Source organism: Lepus europaeus, chromosome 22 (assembly GCF_033115175.1).
Source record: "Lepus europaeus isolate LE1 chromosome 22, mLepTim1.pri, whole genome shotgun sequence".
Taxonomy (NCBI): domain Eukaryota; kingdom Metazoa; phylum Chordata; class Mammalia; order Lagomorpha; family Leporidae; genus Lepus; species Lepus europaeus.
This window is the reverse complement of record NC_084848.1, coordinates 25,619,385-25,641,340: the sequence shown is the minus strand read 5'-3', so window position 1 is coordinate 25,641,340 and position 21,956 is coordinate 25,619,385. Positions and strand designations below refer to the sequence as shown.

The window sequence follows — 21,956 nt, the reverse complement described above, 5'->3', positions numbered from 1 at the left end:
TTGGGTGGCACTTAATTCCCCCATTTTTTGTTAATCTGGAAATTGCTTCCCTGCAGAACGGTAGAGCAGCTGTAGGGCTTACTTCGTTTATTTCCCCCTGACAGGGCTCGCAGTCTTGGGCCAGCAGTTGTTTAATGTCTAAAATTCTTGTTTCTTGTACGCTCTTCTAGCTGTTTATGGTAGGAGGGCAAAGCATATTGCTGTGTCCGCTCATGTGTAGACACGGAATTGTATTGCTTAGCTTTAGTTGCTTTTGAACTTGTTCTTTTGAAAAATGTCTTTTTTTTTTTTTACTTAGCATTATTTTGCTTAAATACATGTTGCATATAGCTATTCGTTTTTCAATTCTTTATGGTATTTTACTGTGTGTTTATACTTTTGTTAATATTTTTCATTCTCCTGTTGATGGACATTTGATGTCTTTCTGGTCTTCTGCTGTTAAGGACATCTGTGCTGTAAATATTTTTTGTATGATCTCCTGGGCATATATGTAGGAGTAGAATTACGGCCGTAGGATAGTTGAATGTTTAGTTTTAAAAGACAATGCTAAGGAGACAAAGTAATACCAAGTTGTTTTTGAAAGTGAAGATGTAATTTTACACTCATGTCATCTGTGCATAAGAGATGTTTTGCTCAGTAATGGTACTTTCAGACATCTTTATTTTTGTCAACATAGGGGATGTAAAATGCTGTCTTATTTTAGTATTGATTTGCATTCTGTGCTCACTAGTTAGATTGAGAATCTTTGCATTTGTGGATAGTCCCCATACTTTTTTTCCTGTGGTGACCAAGGGTTTTGACCCAGTTGAGGTGGTAGTGGGTCCATGTACAGAGCTGAAGCTGAGAGGCTCCTCCACTTCTGGTCTGGCTTCCTGCTAACACCGACCCTGGGAGGCAGTAGATGATGGCTGAAGTACTTTGCTTCCTGCCACCCGTGTAGTGGATGGCTCTTGGCTTCAGCCTGTCCTGGCCCTGGCTGTTGTGGGCATTTAGGGAGTTAACCGGTGAACAGAGCTTCCTTTCCCTGCCCCATTCTCTGTCTCTCTTCCTTTCTGCCTGCCTTCCTTCCTTCCTTCTTTTCTTTCTTTTGACAGAGTTAGACAGTGAGAGAGAGAGACAGAGAGAAAGGTCTTCCTTCCATTGGTTCACCCCCCAGATGGCCACCATGGCTGAAGCTACGCTGATCCAAAGCCAGGAGCCAGGTGCTTCCTCCTGGTCTCTCATGTGGGTGAAGGGCCCAAGCACTTGGGCCATCCTCCACTGCCCTCCCGAGCCACAGCAGAGAGCTGGACTGGAAGAGGAGCAACCGGGACTAGAACCTGGTGCCCGTATGGAATAACAGTGCCGCAGGCGGAGGATTAACCAAGTGAGCCATGGTGCTGGCCCCTCTCTGCCTTTCAAACAATGTGAAAATAAATAATTTTTTTAAAAAATGAAAAGACAAATTTTTAAATTTGTTTTGTTTCGAAAGTATAACTATTCATAGAGAAATCCTTTTATCTTATAAAATATACTGTTAGTAGTAATGCCTCCTGAAGACCTAGAAATTCAACAGAAAAACATCACTTGAATTTTCTTCAAAACTCTTAAGTTTCTCTTTTTTGTAAGAAGTGTGCACAGATTGCATCTTACACTTGATCTTAGCCAAAAGACCTCTAGAAGCAATGTACAGATTACATTTTTTTTTTTTTAATTTGAAAGTGTTGCAGAGAGAGAAGGATTACATCTTTTAGAAAAACCAGTCCTGGTGCCAGTGCTGTGGTGTAGCAGGCTAAGTCTTTGCCTGTGACGCCGGCATCCCATATGGGTGTTGGTTCATGTCCTAGCTGCTCCACTTCTGATCCAGATCTCAGCTATTGCCTGGGAAGGCAGTAGAAGATGGCATGGGAGATCTGGAGGAGGCTCCTGGCTCCTGGCTTCGGATTGGCCCAGCTCTGGCTGTTGCAGCCATTTGGGAAGTGAACCAGCAGATGGAAGACCTCTCTCTGTCTTTCCCTTTCTCTGTCTGTAACTCTACCTCTCAAATAAATAAATAAAATCTTAAAAAAAAAAAAAAGATGCCAGTCTCAAAAAAGATAACATATATTTTCCCTGATCTGGGGTAACTGATAGAGTACCTAAAATGTAGTGTATTGGAGTGAAATTGACATTTGGAGATTCAGTGATTGTTTTCAGCCCTTGCCTCTACTGTTAGAGAACAGTATTTTTTTCTTCATACTAGTTGTTGAACTCTACTAGTGTAGGGTTCACTTATGAGTATAAAGTAAACTGAAAATAGATCTTTATAAAAATTAAGAATGAGAATGGGAGAGGGAGGAAGAAGATTTGAGCGGGGTGGGAGGGAGGGTAAGGTGGGAAGTACTACGTGGTCCTATATCTGTGTATATGAAATAAACAAAACTTGAATACCTTGAATACAGTTTTTAAAAATATTTAAAAGGGATTCATTTGAAAGGTAGAGTGATGGGGGGAAGAGTGAGAGAGGTACCATTCTTTCTTCTGCTGGTTCATTCTTCAAATGGCTGCAACAGACCAGGCCGAAACCAGGAGCCCAGAACTCCATCTGGGTCTTCCTCGTGGGTGGCAAGCATTCAAGTGCTTGACCCACTATTCACTGCCTCTCAGGTGCTTTAGCAGGGAGCCTGATTAGAAGCAGAGGAGCCAGGACTGGAACCCACACTCTAATGTGGGAAGTGGGCATCCCAGGAGACAGCTTAACTCACTGATCCACAGTGCCCATCCTGGGAGAAGTAAATCCTTTGATATGTTTTTGAAGAATTTGAATTTTTGTATTTCCTATTTCTTCCCTTTTAGGTAGTTTGAGACGAGATCTTAGTTTGAGGACCTTTTTCTAAGCAATCAATTTCAGATAATGTCGGAATTTCTGAAAGGAATCCTGTGTAGTACTTTTAAAAAAAACAACAAAACTGGTTTGGTTCTGAACCAATTGAGAAATAAAACAAGAACTACGAGAGAGGCTACAATACCTTTTTTGTACTGATATAGTCTTGATATCTTCTGTCTGCAAACAAACGTTCTTCCTGTTGAACTTCAGAACTGGGCAGACTTGCATGCCCACTGTGGGCAAGGCGGGGAACTCCTGGCCCCAGAGGAACAGCAGGTGCACTCCCGTGTATGTACTGCCCCATCTGTACTTCCCAAGGGGAGATTTTACCTCTCAGAGAGAGAATGGAGAGATGCTCACTGCAGCATATTCTGTTCTCCCTAAATAACAAATCACATTGGTCAGTTCTCCACCTCTCCTGGACAGGCTGGGGCAAAAGGCAGAGAGGGGCCTTCACCTAGCGTGAGGGAGAATATATTTATCTACTGATAGGTGAGAATGCCATTTTATTCATACGTATTTATTACCAACCAAGTGCCTAGCACTATGCTTGTTTCTTTGAAGCATGCAACAAATATGAGATGGGGCTCCTGCCCTTTGAGAGTTAACCATATGTTTTTTGAAAAGTTGTTCATCCATAAAATAAAAATAGCTCCTATTTGTGTGACTCTTTGTAATTATAAATACTTTTGTGCATGTCATTGTTATCATTTCTATTTTAAGGACAAGGAAACTAAGGTTCAGTAAAGTAACGTGGCTTGTCCTCGGTCGCTGGGTCACCTGACTCTCCATCTTACTTTTTTCCCATTACATCATGCAGCTTTCCTAGGGGAAAAGTGCACTGTGCAAGACAGGATGTGGTCGCCCCCTCAGGCGTACAGCAAACCCAGGGTGGTTCAGACAGGGGAACCTCTGCAGACTGGAAGCGTTGTGTCAGGAAAGCTTCCTGCACCACCAGGGCTTGACTGCTTCTTGAAGAGCAGGTTGTAGAGATGGTTGGGGCAGGAGGTGTCTAGTCAGAGGCAAAGGATCAGCAGGAGGGAGAGGACTCTAAGGGGACTGGTCAGGCTGTGCTGCAGGATCGGTGCTGGACAAGTGTGTAGAGAAAGCATGAATGAATCAGTCGCACAGGTTGTCCAACTTTTCAGAGTTTGGCAGAGAAATTGTCTGCCTCCGTACTAGACATGGGAAAGCCGTGGAAAACTCTTCCAGTTCAGGAGTACAGACAGCCCTCATCTACATTTCCCTGTCCTAAATGCGTCTCATTCCCAGCTTCATTTCACCTCTTGTCTATATAATTTTTTTGTTTTCTTTTTATCTTTCAGGTTTCTTTTCTAAATTTAATATATCACCTTTTATTTATCCAAGAAATGTGATCTTTTTCTAAATAAAATAAATTCCTCTTTTTCTTTATTCTTTTTGTTTTATTCTATTAGCTGCTATTCTAGTATTTTAATTTTAATTTGAGCAACTGTCTATGCATTTAATTCTTCAGAAATAATACATTTATTTTAAAAAAAGCATATGAGTAACCTGTCACGTCTGTGCTTGATTCAGTTAACAAGTTTCTTTCTTTGTCTTTCAGGTCCTACCTGGAGCACAAGACCTCTATGAACTACATGTTAGCAACACGCCTCTTCCAGGACAGGTGGGGGTTTGTTAAACTTACAAATTTAGGACTAGATCTCAAGATTGGGAGGAAGCATATGCAAAAGAAGGCAAGAAGGCTTCCAAAAAGACTTCGTGTAAACCTTTGGGAGAAAACTTAATACCTCATCTTGCAGAATTTGTCATTAGCTCTCAGCACTTCAGAACTTTCCAGAAACCAAAAATTACACTGTGGAACCTTTGAGTGGTCTTAATCGATGCCCTAAACTTTATTCTTTTGGGGGGAAGATTCTTTTGTCTTTGCTGTGTCTATTTTTTTTTTTTTTTTGACAGGCAGAGTGGATAGTGAGAGAGAGAGACAGAGAGAAAGGTCTTCCTTTTGGCCGTTGGTTCACCCTCCAATGGCCGCTGCGGCCGGCATATCGCGCTGATCCGAAGCCAGGAGCCAAGTGCTTCTCCTGGTCTCCCATGGGGTGCAGGGCCCAAGCACTTGGGCCATCCTCCACTGCCTTCCCGGGCCACAGCAGAGAGCTGACCTGGAAGAGGGGCAACCGGGACAGAGTCCGGCGCCCCAACCGGGACTAGAACCCGGTGTGCCGGCGCCACAAGGCGGAGGATTAGCCTGTTGAGCCACGGCGCCGGCCTTTGCTGTGTCTTTTAAACAGAAGAAATTATCTGTTTTGCTAAGCCAGAGGAGATGAGAATGACCAGATCAGAAAAGTGTAGGGGAAGCAGTTCACAAAATAAATATACTGGGACTTGTAAGCGATGACAGCTGGTACTCACAGTAGAAGGGGACAGTGGAGGAACTGATGCGGAACAGACGTTAGAGTCAAGTGGCCCAGCAGTCGGGGACCACTGAGACCCAGCGCGGTGAGGCTTCTGACTGATGGTCAGATGAGATGCCCTGGTTATTTAGAGAAGTCTGTCTTATTTTGAGGATATGGTTCCTTTTTTTTCTTTCTTTCTTTTTTAAGATTCTTAAAACAGATACCCAGATTTCAGCCATTTCTTAGAATTTCATGATTTCTCATCAGGAACTATGTGTAGTTTGCGATCTCTGTGAATTTGTGGTAAACATCATTGATTAAATAATCACAGCTTCTGATGAAAGAGACCTTTGGATTTGTTTAAAAGACGTGGACTCTCGGTTCTTTATGTACAGCGTAGAGTTGTGGGGTTTTTCCCTCCCTCTTTGAAAGCTTTTGCAAAGTTCCTTTGGATTCAGATGCTTTGCCAGGATAGGTTCTGTCATTCTTCATTATTCTGGTGTGCAGTGAGTCCTTAAACCAGGGAATAGTTCCCTCATCCTCTTCTTCCTCTCCTTGTGGAACTTCTGTTAGACAAATGGGGGTGACAGCCTCCACATGGCTTTATCTTTCTCATACTTTCGATCTCACCTCTTACCTTAAGTTCTTGGAGATTTCTTGAACATTTGCTTCTAAAACTAAATTGCTCTTCAGCCTTCTCCAGCTGGTTATCCATTACAGCCACAAGGGAGGATTGCTCGATTTGCTTTCTTATTTAGCAAGTATGACTTTAAATATCCAAGACCTACATTTCCTTTCTTTTTAGTATTATTTGATGGCTACAATATCTCCTCAGGTCTCCTTGATCATCTTAATTAGCTTGTTTTATGCTACCTTTTGTTTTCTGCATTATTTTTCATTCCCCTGGATTAGTTGTATTTATTCATCTTACTTTTTAGATTTTCCTATTGTGTGTCTACAGATTGATTGTCCAGTCACACTTAGAAATAACGGACATTTATTTGCTTCAAGTAGGTAATTTGCATGGATTTTGTCACAGGTTCATAGGTCTGTTTCTGCTGACATACTTGAGGATGGATCTTTCCATACTTGGGTTTCCCATGAAGGAGAAGGAGGATAGAGCGAGAAGCTGGGAGTCTTCCACACTGGCCAAAGGAGGAACTGTTTCCCTGGGAGCAGCATAACAATTCCAGTTTTGAGATATAATAATGTATGTGCTTCTTTGTTAATACATTAAGTAACAAGACCTAGCATAGCAGCAGGTCTAATAGCCAGCATCATTTCAAAGAATAGTAGATATTGACTGTGTTTTGACAAACTGGTGACAGTTTTAAAGCACAGAAACAGATACGTTATCTCTCTCAGTAATGAAGTCACACTGATCCACTGCTGAGCACGGAATCCCACATTATAGGGAAGAAGCGCTAGATTTCAATTAGAAGATAGAATTTTTTTTCCGTCCATGTTGGTGTGTCCCTGCAGTCTTTCTTCACACCCCAGTTAACAACTGCTGCTTATAAAGAATTCTAAAATCCTTGATTTAAAAAAAATATGAATTTCCCTGTTTAGCCAAGAAGAACCATTGAGATGTTCTCTTGCATGCCTTTTTGGGCTTTTGTTCCATTCCATGGCTAATCAGGTCACACTGATGTGTTCTTTCAAACCTCCTTGTCCTCACAAATTTCTTCCTTTGAATTGGCCTTCAATCCATCCCTACCTAAACTCTCCCAGCTATGTCATTCCTTCTGCAGCCCAGACCAGGAGGTGGTACTCCCAGCCCTCAATCTGATTGTATCTGTCAGTCCGATTATATTATAATTGCCTATTTACTACCTTGTACTTCACAATGTGCGTCTTAAGACTAGGTGCTTTGTTAGGTCAGTATCAAGAACCTGCCACCTGGTAGGCATACATAGAAAACTTGCCTTGAAAAACATGTAATTGTGTTTGTGGTCTAATGTCTTCCCATAAATCTATTCTCTTCTGTCTGGATGTTTTCCCTCTTGCAAATCTGAGTGTGTTACTGTCAGAACCACTTTCAAGCTCATTCTCTGCTCCTCTCTTTTAGGTTAGTTTTGTCTACTTCCCCTTCCCCTCCCTGACTGCTCCCTGTCTTCTCATCCTGCCCTTGAAAGTACTGTCTCACGTACTGACAGCATGCTGTAGTTTTAACGATGGTGGCGTGTTAGTAGGTCTCGGGGATCTTGTAAAGTGTTTCTGTGCCCAGTGTGAGGTAGTGGATGGATGGAAGCTGCCCAGGTGGTCATAACTGAAGTCAGGGTTGCTGGGCGAAGACGTTAGTCATCTTGAAACTTCCCCGTGATGATGTGACAGTATCAGGACATCAGCACGGTAGAAGACATGGGAAAGGAAAGAGACAATGTCTTGTTGAAGATTTAACCTTTCCACTCGATTTCTACAGATTTATGATCTACAGTGCATTTGTCTCTTTCTAAAAATAGCCAGTACTAAAAATTACATGGTATGTGATCATTTTTGAAATGACAACATTTTACAAATAGAGGACAGGTTAATGCAACAGAGTGAGCTAAGAGGGTTTGTGTGTGTGTGTGTGAGTGTGTGACTATAAAAGTACACTACAGGGATCAGTTTGATGTAAGTCAGTATCATTAAAATGTTATCTCTTGTGTAGGTTCATCTGTCCACCACCACAGACCGGCACATATGTACTCACAGACCTACACATGCAGAAATGAGTACAAAACTAGGGGAAATAAAGCAGCGTTAAATGGAAGGAAGCCAAATGAGGAGACAATGTTTAATTTTTTTTTTAAAGATTTATTTATTTGAGAGGCAGAGTTGCAGACAAAGAGAGGTCTTCAATCTGCTGATTCACTCCCCAGATGGCTGCAACGGCCAGAGCTGGGCTGATCAGGAGCCAGGAGCCAGGAGCTTCTTCCAGGTCTCCCACGCAGGTGCAGGGGCTCAAGCATGTGGGCCATCTTCCACTGCTTTCCCAGGCCATAGCAGAGAGCTGGATCGGAAGTAGAACAACCGGAACTGGTGCCATATGGGATGCAGGCGCTACTGGAAGAGGCCTGATCTACTATGCCATAGCCCTGGCCCCAAGAGAATGTTTTAAAAGAAAAACATTTGAACATGGACAGCACTCAGTTCCTGTGCTTAGAACCCACCACTGGTTTAGAGACAGTAGAGGGCACCTCTTTTTTATGGCGTTTTTGTTTTGATTTGGTTTGGTTTGGTTTTTGTTTTTTAGTTGTGGAAAACCCATTTCTGATGAGCATCCTTTGGCAACCCCATGAGAACTGATGTTGGTTTCCTTTCCTAAAACAGTTCAGTGCCAGCAGACGAGCGCTGCGGTCTGGGACCCACACCCTGGCTTCCAGTGGAAGCCCTGTAAGCTCTGGTCATTGGGCAGGCCGCACAATTACCGTACCCCGCGCCTTTCTGTAAGTGGGGCTCATAACCTGCTTTGACACGGCTGTTTGTGAGAACACATGTGATCTGCTTTGTAGATAGCTATACAAATGCACGCAATTGCTAGGATTTTTCTCTAGAATTTATCTGACCTTCCCTGGAGCTCATAGAACTTTACTCCTCTCTGAGAATCTGCCTGACTCATCCGTCCGCTTTTCCCCAGAGATGCCCTCCATGGCCTCATCCGTGTGGAACATCTGTAGTAGAGTTTTAGGAGTATGCGTGTGGGAACTCAACAGAGGACATCAGAATAGCATTCTCTAACCCAGTTGTCCTTTCTCCTTCTGTAGGGGAAACCCAAGAAGAAGCCTATTGGCAGGAAGAACACGGTAACTGGCTTCTATACGTTGAGAAATTCTTTCCTTGTGCGAGGGGCACCACCACACACAGACAGCCCAGTACTTTACATTTTAGCCCACTTGAAGATAACATAAGAATGTTTCCTATTAGAAGAGTATTTCTTAGCTACTTTTTACAAACTAAGTTTGAGATTAGTTTTCATAACTACAAGTATGTCATTTCAACTGAAAGTAACGGTATTCTCGTTTGGCCGTGTGAGAACGACCAGAGCGTTAATAACATTCAAGGCCATTGACATGTTAAAGCCAAATAAGAGCTCCTGTTTTGGCCTTGACCTACCTGAGGGTTACAGCTCCGTGTCTTACGGAGCTGATCAGATGTGCTTACAGTTTGCTGTAGAACTGGAAGTGTGCGGAGTACCTGTGATGTTTAGTTTGGGCAGAGCACATAAAGACTTCTCTGAGAAGGCCAGGTGGAGATGGCCTTGCCTCACTGAAGACTAAAGCCAACACAAAATTCTTAAACCTAAGTACACACCTTCTCACTAAACCGAGTTTGAAACAGTACATATATTTCCTTTGTGCTGTAACTCCTTAAAAACCAGCAAGATAACAATAAGAAAGAAGCCTTTTATAACTGGCTTTTGGATTTCCATGTAAGAGAGAATTAAGATTGGGCCGGGCATTTGGTACAGCAGTTAGGGTGCTGCCTAGGACACCTGCGTCCCATACTGCAGCACCTGGGTTCAAGTTCCAGCTCCGCTCCCCATTCCCGCTTCCTGCTACACCCTCGCGGGCAGTGGTGATGGCTCAAGTATTTGAGTTTCTGACACCCACCTGGCAGATGTGAATTGAGTGCCCTGCTGCTGGCCAGGGTCCAGCCATTGCAGGTATTTGAACTGTGAACCAGTAGATGTGTTTCTTTCTATCTCTGTCTCTCAAAATAAATAAATATTTTAAAAAGAGTTAGTTAAGATAAACTTGGTTTCTCATCCAAGCCCTTTGAAGCATAAATCTATAATTTTCTTTAAAGAAGGAAAACATTATGATTGCCTCAAGGGAAAACTGAGGTTACTCAAGTTTGTAACTTATTTCCAAATGAAACTTACACTTGGTTCCTAAGTTTTTTGCCGTTTTTCATCGAGGATAAATTTGCTTCCTAGAGCACTGCTCTGAATTTGGAAGTTGGAAGAAACAAAAAACAAGAGAAAAAAATCAAGAATATTGACAGATGCATGGGTTCTGTTCTTACTCCAGCTTTGGCATTCATCTCGTCATTGCTGGGGACTTTTGTTGGTGTGGATAAGCGAATGAAAGCTGGCATGAGAGAACATGTGCTGGCACATGGGGCAAGTCTTGATAGATTTAAAATGATGAAATGATGCACAGTGTGTTCTCTGACCACAGTGCAAGTAGATATTGATAACAATAGGAAATCCCCAAATATTTGGAAATAAAGCCACACATTTCTAAATAATCCTTGGGTCAAGAAAGAAATTAAGGGAAATTAAAATATATCTTTTTTAAAGAGGCTTATTTATTTGAAAGGTGGAGCTACAGAAAGAGGAGAGACACAGAGAGAGAGATCCTCCATCTGCTGGTTCACTCCCCAGATGACCACAGTGGCCAGGCCAAAGCGAGGAGCCTGGAATGCCCACCTGGGTCTCCTACGTGAGTGTAGCAGGGGCCCAAGTACATGGGCCAAAGTACTTTTTTTTTTTTAAGATTTTATTTATTTATTTGAGAGGTAGAGTTACAGACAGTGAAAAGGAGGGAAAGAAAGAACGATCTTCCATCTGCTGGTTCATTCCCCAAATGGCCGCAATGGCCGGAGCTGAGCCGATCCAAAACCAGGAGCCAGGAGCTTCTTCCGGGTCTCCCAAGCAGGTGCAAGGGCCCAATCAGTTGGGCTGTCTTCCAGTGATTTCCCAGCAGAGTACTGGATCAGAAGAGGAGCAGCCAGGACTAGAGCCAGTGTCCATATGGGATGCCAGTGCTGCAGGCGGAGGCTGAGCCCATTACACCATAGTGCCAGTACCTGGGCCAAAGTACTTCTGCTTTCTTCCAAGGCACATTAGTGGGGAGATGGGTCAGAAGTGGAGCAGCCTGAGGCTTGAATCAGTAGTCATCTGGGATGCTGGCATCACAGGCTGTACCCTAACCTGCTATGCCTTGGCCAGCCCCCAGAAAATATCTTAAATAAGTGGTAATAGAAATATAACATTAAAATGTGTGAGATGCAGCTGGTATAGTGCTTTAGGGGAACTTTATAGTTTTAAATGCTTACATTAGAAAATGGGAATAAAATCCATGATTTAGTGACCATTTTAGAAAATGAGAAGAAGCAGAGTAACTCAAAGTAGAAGAAAAAAATGAGAAAGGGCACCAATCAGTTAAATAACAGACCAACGAAATTAACAAAATCCAAAATTTGTTCATTGGTAAACTAGCAGAATTGGTAAACTCTAGCCTGATGAAAGGCAGAAGGGGGGAAAGCGCTGATCCCCAGTATCAGATGGAAAGAGGAATATCACCCCCAATCCTACAGACAGAACAGGGACATTAAGAGAAGGTTACTAGCAGCCTGTTCCGTTACTTTACCACCCTAGATGAAGTGACTGAATTCCTTGTGTGTGTGTTGGTTGCGGGGGTTGGGGAGGGGAGTCACACAAACTGAAACAGAAAACTTTTCTTGTTTTTTTAAAGATTTATTTTATTTATTTGAAAGAGTTATAGAGGGAGGAGGAGAAGGAGAGAGGTGGGTCTTCCATCTGCTGGTTCACTCCCCAAATGGCTGCAACAGCTGGAGCTGAGCCAATCTAAAGACAGGAGCCAGGAGCTTTCTCCAGGTCTCCCACATGGATGCAGGGGCCCAAGCACTTGGGCCATCCTCCCCTGCTTTCCCAGAAGCTAATATTAGCAGGGAGCTGGATCAGAAGTGGAGCAGCCAGGACTTGAGCTGGTGGCCATGTGGGATGCCAGCACTGCAGATGGAGGCTTAGCCTTCTAGACCACAGCACCAGCCCCAGAAAAGTGCATTTGTAATCAAAAACCTTCATACAAAGGAAACTCCAGAATCCTTGATTTCACTGGTAAATTCTGTCAAGCATTTGAGGAAGGAAAATGCCAATTTTGCACAAACTCTTAAAGGTACGGGAAGATACATTTCCCAACTCATTTTAAAATGCCAGTATGGCCCTGATACCAAAACCTGACAATGACATTAAAGAAGCAGAAAGTTACAGGACAGTATCCTTCATGAGCGTAGACACCAGGTTCCTTACAGGCTTGCTAGGAAATCTGCCCACTGCTGCATATAAAGGATCATGCACGTGACTGCATGAGAATGCACCCCCGTGAGGCAAGAAATTAGTCCAATATAATTTCTCTTATTAATTACTGGGGAAAAACTAGAGAGTTTCATTGGATACAAAAAAAAAAATCTGACGAACTTTGAGACATACATTTTAGAAAACTACTAGCATCAGGAATAGAAAACTTCTTCAGTCTGATAAAGGCCTCATAAGAGAAATCTGTCACCAGCATCGTAGCTGGTAATATATTGAAGGCTTTTCTCCTATGAGCAGGAATCAGGCAAAATATCTACCCTCACTACTTTCAGTTACACTGCGCTAGAGGTCCTGAGCTGTGTAGTAATGCAAGGGGGCAGAAGGATTGGAAGAGAAGAAATAAAGTACCTTTATTCGTGGACAACATCATCAGGTTAGGAGAAAACCCTAAGGCACTTGCAACATAACAAGAACATAAAAGTGCAGTTAGCAAGCTTTTAGGATACAAGATAGTATAATAAAATTTATTACATTGGGAACTGGCCTTGTGGCATAGCAGATAAATCTGCTGCCTGCGATGTGGCTGGTTTGAATTCCAGTTGTTCCACTTCCGATCCAGCTCCCTGCTAATGTGCCAGAGAGAGCAGTACTTGGGCCCCTGCTACCCACTTGGGTGACCTGGAAGAAGCTCCTGGCTTCTGGCTTCAGGCCAGCCCAGCTCCGGCTGTTGTGGCCATTTGGTGAGTGAACCAGCAGGTGGAAGACCTCTCTCTCTCTCTTTCTCTGTCTCTTAACTTCACCTTTCAGATAAATAATTAAATCTTGAAAAAATAAAATTGATATTGTAATATATGAGCAACAGATAACTGGAAAATAAAATTTAAAATTCCATTTATAATACCAGTTAAAATATAAAATATTTAGTAATACATTTAACAAAATGTGTTCAATAATTGTGTGCTAAAAGCTGTTAAATATTCCTGAAAGAGATTAGAGAAGAGCTAAATAAAGGAAGAGATATGTGGGCTCCTGAATTGGTAGACTTTGAGGTTGAAATATGCATTCTCAAATTGATCTAAAGGTTCAGTACAGTCTCAACCACTTTTCTAGTAGATTTTTTTTTTTCTTTCTTTTTTTTTTTTTTTTTGACAGGCAGAGTGGACAGTGAGAGAGAGAGAGACAGAGAGAAAGGTCTTCCTTTTGCCGTTGGTTCACCCTCCAATGGCCGCCGCGGTAGCGCGCTGCGGCCGGCGCACCGCGCTGTTCCAATGGCAGGAGCCAGGTACTTATCCTGGTCTCCCATGGGGTGCAGAGCCCAAACACTTGGGCTATCCTCCACTGCACTCCCTGGCCACAGCAGAGAGCTGGCCTGGAAGAGGGGCAACCGGGACAGGATCGGTGCCCTGACCGGGACTAGAACCCGGTGTGCCGGCGCCGCAAGGCGGAGGATTAGCCTGTTGAGCCACGGCGCCGGCTCTAGTAGATTTTTTAATAGAAATTGATTCAGCTCTTTATAAAAATTTTATATGGAAATGCAAAGAACCTGAAATATCCAAAATATTACTTAAAAATTTAAAGAGTTCCTGGCTTAAATGCCAAAATGTTACAGTAAACAACACTGTGGCAAATTACTGGATGAAACTGAATAGAGGCCCAGAAATAGACCCATGTTTATATCGTCGTCTGATTTTCAACGAAAAACCCAGAGTAATCCAATGGGGAAAGGAAATTCTTTTTAACTAATGGGGCTAGAGCAGCTATATTATCATATTTCTAAATTGAACCTCAACCCCGATGATTCACAGACATAAATAAAAAAGCTTATTGCTATTAAGCTTCCTGAAGAAAACATAGGATGTTTGTGACTTTGTGGTTTGTCAAAGTTATTAGACACAACACAGTGGGCGGCAAACACACAGAAAAAAACACATTAGATTTCCACAAGATTAAAAACTTTATCATGGCTGGCGCCGTGGCTCAGTAGGCTAATCCTCCACCTGTGGCGCCGGCACACCGGGTTCTAGTCCTGGTCGGAACACCGGATTCTGTCCCGGTTGCCCCTCTTCCAGGCCAGCTCTCTGCTGTGGCCCGGGAGTGCAGTGGAGGATGGCCCAAGTGCTTGGACCCTGCACCCGCATGGGAGACCAGGAGAAGCACCTGCGCGCCATCCGTAGCAACCATTTAGGAGGTGAACCAACGGAAGTAAGACCTTTCTCTCTGTCTCTCTCTCTCTAACTCTGCCTGTCGGAAAAAAAAAAAAAAAAAATGTACTCAACATCTGTTAATCAGGAATGGCAAAGTAAAGCCATGGTATACTACTAAATGTCCAGCAGAATGGCTAAAATTAGACTGACCACCACATGTTGGGGAGGATGTGGAGCCAACAGAACTCTGGTAAATTGTCCTCAGCAGCTTGAGCTGGTACAGACTCGACCATTCGTTCCAGAGGCTAGTGAGTTCTGCTCTGAGGTCTTTACCCAAGGGAAGGGAAAAACAAAATCATAATCGGTATACATGACTTGTATAACTTTGTTCATATACCTTTATCCATAATATTGTGAAACAGGAAAGCCACCCAGATTTCCAGCAACATAAAGTAGGTAAACTGTGATGGGCCATTCAGAAAGTGGCCTGCACTCGGCAGTAAAGGTGGAAGCGTTCTGGCACACACAGCATGGATGAATCTTGAAAACGTGCTGCCTGCCTGAGGCTTTACGCCAGAGAGTTCGTGTTCTGTGGTTCTCTTTGTAGAGCAGGCAAAACTAACGGATGGAACATTTAGAACAGGATGAAAGGGAGGCATTGATTGGGAAGGGGCACAAGATTTCCTCAACTGATGGTAATGTTAGAGTTTGGATTAGTTCTAGGCATTTGTTAAAGTACATAAGTGGATATTTAATATGTGTGTATTTCACTGTTAGTAATTTTGTAGCTCACAAAAAAAAACCTATAAAATATTGAACTCTAGTTAGCAAGATACGCATATTAAAATATTCAGGAGCAAAATGCACTAATACTTGTTTGCAGATTTGAAGTACTTTAAAAATTAAATGGATTGATGGATAGAGGAATATATGAATGTATATATAAGTGGTGACACAGATACGTAAAATGTCAACTGCTGATCCTAAGTTGGGAAGTAGGCGTTTTGGTAGTCACTGAACAGTTCTTTAAACATTTCTATCTGTTTGAATACTTCCATGACGGCCGGCGCCGTGGCTCAACAGGCTAATCCTCCGCCTTGCGGCGCCGGCACACCGGGTTCTAGTCCCGGTTGGGGCGCCGGATTCTATCCCGGTTGCCCCTCTTCCAGGCCAGCTCTCTGCTATGGCCCAGGAGTGCAGTGGCAGATGGCCAAAGTCCTTGGGCCTTGCACCCGCATGGGAAACCAGGAGAAGCACCTGGCTCCTGGCTTCGGATCAGCGCGATGTGCCGGCCGCAGCGGCCATTGGAGGGTGAACCAACGTCAAAAAGGAAGACCTTTCTCTCTGTCTCTCTCTCACTGTCCACTCTGCCTGTCAAAAAAATAAATAAAAAATAAATAAAAATGAATACTTCCATGACAGCATATTGGAAAAAATGATAGAGATGTAGCTGAAAGACACTATTGCAACTTTTGCATAGGGAATTCAGTTGTGTATTGATTAGATTGCTTACGATGTCAGTTGTCTGCTGGGCAGTCTCACAAGCAGCATAGATACAGCGATCAGCAAGACAGGCAAGGTCTGTGCTTACAGAACTGTCATTCGTGTTGATGAGACTCACATTTTCCCTCGTGTTCCTTATCCTCCATCCCTTGAACTACTTAGGATTTGTCTAGTTGGTCTGATGGTTATTATTTGAAAATGTCTCTAGAGAAAGGTTCTTTAGTAGCTTTTCCATACCCTTGAGATCTTAGGATTATAATCAAAAGTTTTTACTTTAATCTTTATTGATAGTTTTCTTGAAGGAAATCTCTTTTCTTCCTATAGAATAGAATTCTTGCCTTGGTTTATACAATAGACATTGATTTTTTTTTTTTTAAGATTTATTTATTTATTTGAAAGTCTGAATTACACACAGAGAGAGGAGAGGCAGAGAGAGTGACCCATCCGATGGGTCACTCCCCAATTGGCCACAATGGCTGGAGCTGCACCGATCCGAAGCCAGGAGCTTCTTCTGGGTTTCCCATGCTGGTGCAGGGGCCCAAGGACTTGGACCATCTTCTACTGCTCTCCCAGGCCATAGCAGAGAGCTGGATCAGAAGAGGAGCAGCTGGGACTAGAACCGGCGCCCATATGGGATGCCGGCGCTTCAGGCCAGGGCATTAACCCGCTGCATCACAGCGCCGGCCCCTAGACATTGATTCTTGAGTGTAAACATTGGGCTTTAGTTTATTAGGGTGTCAAATTAAGTTCCCCTCTTTCAATTAAGACGACCCTAATGGGTCCATCTGAAGTTGTGTTAAGTTTTTAAAGATGTGGCTTTGGGGAGAGGAATGTTAATGAGTTTGTAGGATAGAGGTGTCAGTGTTAGGCAATGCCTGACTTTACCTGTGCAGTTGCAGTTAGCAATGTTGACCAAGGTAATCAGACACTATTAAACAAATTGTTTTGCATCACTGTTTTCAATCATACTCTATTTTCTTTACTATTTAACTGGTTAAATATCTATTTTCATGGCAGAGAGAGAGAGATGGATTTGGTCTTTTTTTTTTTTTTTTTTTTTTTTTTTTTTTTTGACAGGCAGAGTGGATACTGAGAGAGAGACAGAGAAAGGTCTTCCTTTTGCCTTTGGTTCACCCTCCAATGGCCGCTGCGGCCAGCACATCGCGCTGATCCGAAGCCAGGAGCCAGGTGCTTCTCCTGGTCTCCCACATGGGTGCAGGGACCCAAGCACTTGGGCCATCCTGTGTTGCTTTCCCAGGCACATTAGCCAGGGAGCTGGACAAGAGGTGGAGTGGTGGGTCTTGACCTGGCGCCCTTTGGGATGCTGGCACTGCAGGTGGCTGCGTTACGTGCTCTCTCCCAGCGCCGGCCCCTGATCTCTGTTTAAAGCTCATGAGTTTGCTTCCCATTTCTGTTGCCAGTGTCAGGACCTTTCCTGTTCTTGGCTGATGTCCTTCTCTGGAGAAGAGGCCTGGAAGGATCTGTCCAGTCCAGCCACCTGGAAATCCTTAGCAGAAAGTCCTAAACAGACCATGAGACTCAGCCTTGCCTTCCTGCTGAGACTGGAAACTCCCAGAGGAGACAGGCTGATTTCCCGACCTCTCAAGGAGTTCTAGAGACAGAGTTCAGAGCTCACCGCTCAGACCCTGAGTTCTGAGTGCACAGAGTTAGCTGCACACTTTCAGGTGTCAACATGGGTGCTTTTCTGACTCAAGGACCCAGAGCCCTCTCTGTCTTTGGTGGCCTGGCTGACTGCCTGCTCTGTATTTCTTTGAGTTGTGATTGTCTTACTTTAATTTCTAATGCAGCTGCTACAGCTCCTTCCCCCGACCCCATGTTCTCGTCCATGACCTAATTGTGTGTGAGCCCCTGACTCTCACCACCTGACTTGCATTCAGCACCTGGAGGTTTTTTGCTGCCCGTCGTTACCTCCTCCCGTAGCTGGTTAGCATCTAAAGGAGGCTGGAGAGCTCGCAGTTTCTCTTATCGGGGTGCTTGAGATCCGTGAGTCCGGAGGTCTTGATAATTTCACTAAGATGTTCCCGTGGAAGTTGCATTCTACTCATTGCTATTCGCCATATTCACAGATTATCAGCTCGTCCTAATGTCTGCTAAATTTGTATTTATTAAATATTTTATACACTCAAAAGAATATTCGTGTAATTCTGGGTGAGTTAGACTGAATAGCAATAAAACAGACATCTTTGGTCCTTTTGCCACCACTCAGCCTAAGAATTAAAATGTTACCAATGTCTCCCAGTTATTCTTAAGCTGTAAGGTATTGGATGAAACTATGATTCGTGTAGTAAAGTAACAGTCGGCCAGTATTACTGAATATTTAAAGGTACTTAATTGTTCTCAGACTTTTTTCAGACAGAATATTTAACAAATTCCTACAGGCCATTAGTGAGGTTTTAATGTAGATTCTAGCATTAACCTCTTTCTCTGTCAAATCCTTTAGAATTTGCTAGCGTTGCCATGCCCAGTCTCTGATCATGCCACAGTCCTGTCAAACTTAGCCTTGGAGTCAAGGCTGGGGCTTTCTGAAGGCCACAGCTGCTGTATTGTTCTACCCTAGAATGACTGCGGACGGAGCACCGGACTTGAAGGTAGAGAGCGTGAATTCAAAGGCCAAGCTGCATGCTGCTCTTTACGAGAGGAAGCTTCTGTCTCTGGAGGTGCGAAAACGTAGACGACGGAGTGGCAGATTGAGGGCAATGAGGCCAAAATACCCAGGTACCTGCTGGCGAGCTTTCACTGAACGCCACTGTCTGGCTCCTGCCCGACTGAGTTAACCAGCTTCTTACTCAGGATTTAAAGAGTCAGGACCTTCCTGATCACATATACTTGTTCCCTTCTCTCCTCTCCTCCCTCTCCTCTCCTCTCTCTCCTCTCTCCTCTCTCATCTCTCCTCCTCTCTCCTCTCTCCTCTCTTTCTTTCTTTTTTCTTTCTTTTTTTTTTTTTTTAACACATACAGTCTTTTGATGTGATGCTTAATTTCAAAAGGATTGCAAGGTTTTAAACCTTGCAGTCCATGCTGTCTGTACTGACGCATCTCTGAAGCACACACATTTTGACTTTTGCTCTTATTCCAACAAGATACGAAGACCTGATACTTTAGAAATACTGTTAGCCTGAGCTTAGTGAACTCGTGAGCACACGGGTCAGGGTTCTTAGGATTAGGTGAGTCCAGGTGCCCTTTGGTGTTGCTAACTTTGTAAATATTTTTAGACCAAGAGGAGTTTCCTTCTCTCCTGGAGGCCCCCTGCTGCAGGTGTATCTGTACCTGGCTCATAGACTGACTTCCTTTTTCCTCCTGTCCCTGCGAGCACCTGCATCAGGCAGCATGTTAGCCACTGGGGTTTGATTGGTAAATAAAATAATATGGTTCCTGGTCTCAGGGAACTTCAGTGGCAGTGGCGGGAAAGGATCATGAATAAACATAAGTCAGAAAGATGTTCCCCTGCTCTTTGTGCCTCCGTGAAGGGGTTCTGAAAGTCCCTACCATTCTGTAGCGATGACTCAACCAAGGTTTTGGGCTGTTTTTTATTTTTTTCCTTTGTGAGAGAGCCATTGATGTGATGAGAAATATCAACTCTAGTGAAGACTGTTAATAGGGTTTTATATAGAAGATTAGAAAGTGACATGCAGTGATAGTAATTTTATGCTTTGTTTGTGGTTTGATGTAGAAGTGGGCTTTTACTAAAGAGGCCCAAGGAAGGTATTGGGAGAGAGGAAAATTTAATCCTTTTTTCAGCAACATTAGTGATTCTTCGCATTTAGTGATTACGCAGCCAGCTGAAATGAATGGTGACGCTGAGTCGGAGAGCGAAGTGGAAGAAGAAGTTGCGTTAGACAATGAAGCTGAAGAACAGGAAGCTTCCCAAGAGGAGTCTGCAGCATCCAGCGGGGAAAATCGGGCCGCATGCACACCCTCGCTGAGCGACACAGTAGACAGTCCACCCAAAGAGAATTCCATGAACGTCCCTGAATGGAGTAATAAAGAAGAGTGCTGCAACCTCGAGGCCCAGGAGGCAGAGCCCAAGTTTAACCTGATGCAGATTCTGCAAGATAATGGGAATCTTAGGTATGTGCCTGTTGTAATTCTAAGTCAGATTTTCAACAGCTAACTTACATGGTGTAAGCTAGGTGGTATCTTAATGGCTTTACAGGCGTTTTACATTTATTATGTAGAGAAGTCCTGTGACATAATGACTGTGATTAGACCCTACCGTTTTTACGAAACTGAGCCTTAGAGAAGTTAAGTGACTTGTCTAGGGTGGAGCCATGATACGAACCCAGGTCTCATTGGCCCGACCAGTATATGTTGGGTAGAGTGTTAGTAGCCTAGAGCAGAAGGTAAATGAGACAAGGAGCTCAAGCTGCTTACAGGTTAGTGCTGGAGAAATGTAAAGAGCTGGGGTCGTGACCCCAGGGTGAACAAAGCACTCTTAAGATACAGAAAAAGGCATAATTGGTGTGATCGAGTGGGCTAGAAAGGCATTTTGGAGGAGGCACTGTTTGAACCAGGCCTTGACTGGTGAGTAGGGTTGGGAGACAGATAAATGTAGGGGTGTCAGGTCCTACAGAGTAGTGATGGTGCTGTCATTTAGTCCCTCAACAAGTGCTTATTGATACCTGCTGTCTGCCAGGAACTGTAGTAGGCCATAGAGCGTCGCTCTGGGGATCAAGACAGACTTGTGGTGCCTCAGCCTGATGGAAAAACTGACAGTAAGCAGAGAAACAAGGCAGTTTCAGGCGGTAAGAGATGCTGTGCCAACAATAGAACAGTGTAACGTCGGAGTGCAGTCAGGCAGAGCGTTGCTAAGGTGCTGGTGGTCAGGCGGGAGGAGGCGACTTGTGCGGTGAGCCTTGAATGCTGAGTGGTCGGTTGTGAAGACCAGGGGGCAAAACAGAGCAGGCCGAACAGAAAGTACACAGTCTGAAATAGGAGTGAGCTCGTGTGCTTGCGAAATACAGACTAGAGAGCATTAGTGCTAGGAGAAAAGAAATGAGGCTATAGAAAGTTGGATGATGTTAGATTGTGAAGGGCCGTAAGAGGAGCAGATGTATGATACAATTAGACTTTTTTTAAAAAAAAGAATTATTTTATTTATTTGAAAGAGTTACAGAGAGAGGTAGAGCCAGAGAGAGAGAGAGGTCTTCCATTCCACTGGTTCACTCCCCAAATGGCCGCAACAGCCAGAGCTGAGCTAATCCAAAGCCAGGAGCCAGGAGCTTCTTCCAGGTTTCCCATGTGGCTACAGGGGCCCAAGGACTTGGGCCATCTTCTACTGCTTTCCCAGGCCAAAGCAGAGAGCTGGGTCGGAAGTGGAGCAGCCAGGACACGAACCGGCATCCATATGGGATGCCGGCGCTGCAGGCTGGGGCTTTAATCCACTGTGCCACAGCGCCAGCCCCCAGACCTTGTTTTAAGAAGTGAATTCCGATTGCATTGTGGCATAGGGATTGATAAGAGAAGGCTAAAGGCTAGGAGATGAGTTAGAACTGTCCAGGGCCACGAAGGTGAAAGCCCTGAGCAGAGCAGTGGCTCTAGGAGTGGAGAGCATGCATGGAACTTTGCAGGGTAAGATGGACAGACCGAGTTGTCCACACTTGACAGCGTGGTGATGTCAGTCAGTGTAAGGTGCACAGGAATTAGTTTTACGATCGAGATGGTGGTTTCATTGGAGACTCGGTGAGGAGGAAGTATTCTGAGCTGAAGTCCTGTAGACAGATGGAAAGGCAGCTTTGTAGGTCAAGGTTGAGCAGGATTGAAGTGTTGACAGTTAAAGCCTTCAGAGTGGATGAGACTGTCCAATTCTGTTTAGTTCAGCAAGCATAGAACAGGAGAAAGGGAGAAGAATTGAGTCCTGGCGAACACTAGCACTTAGCGGCAGCCAGTAAAGAGACCATGCAATACCAGTTAGCAAGGGTTGGGGGCGCGAGAGGTCGTATGGTAAAGCTCCAATATGAGAGTTTCAGATCTATAGGGTGTCCTAGGCAGCCCAAGTTAGGGTGAAGAGTGAAGGGAGAC

At 44.0% G+C, this 21,956-nt stretch overlaps 1 protein-coding gene across 8 annotated transcripts in view; it reads left to right on the top strand.

The window, feature by feature from the left end:
• TTLL5 (tubulin tyrosine ligase like 5) overlaps positions 1 to 21,956 on the top strand; it is a 279,228-nt gene that overhangs the window by 100,126 nt on the left and 157,146 nt on the right. For 6 of the 8 annotated variants that reach the window (XM_062181756.1, XM_062181755.1, XM_062181760.1 and 3 more), the window contains 4 exons: positions 4,431 to 4,493; positions 8,973 to 9,011; positions 18,497 to 18,654; positions 19,703 to 20,006. In XM_062181756.1, coding sequence (XP_062037740.1) covers positions 4,431 to 4,493; positions 8,973 to 9,011; positions 18,497 to 18,654; positions 19,703 to 20,006 — 564 coding nt within the window. The remainder of the gene's footprint in view (positions 1 to 4,430; positions 4,494 to 8,972; positions 9,012 to 18,496; positions 18,655 to 19,702; positions 20,007 to 21,956) is intronic. The other 2 variants (XM_062181758.1, XM_062181757.1) reach the window with 1 other exon arrangement.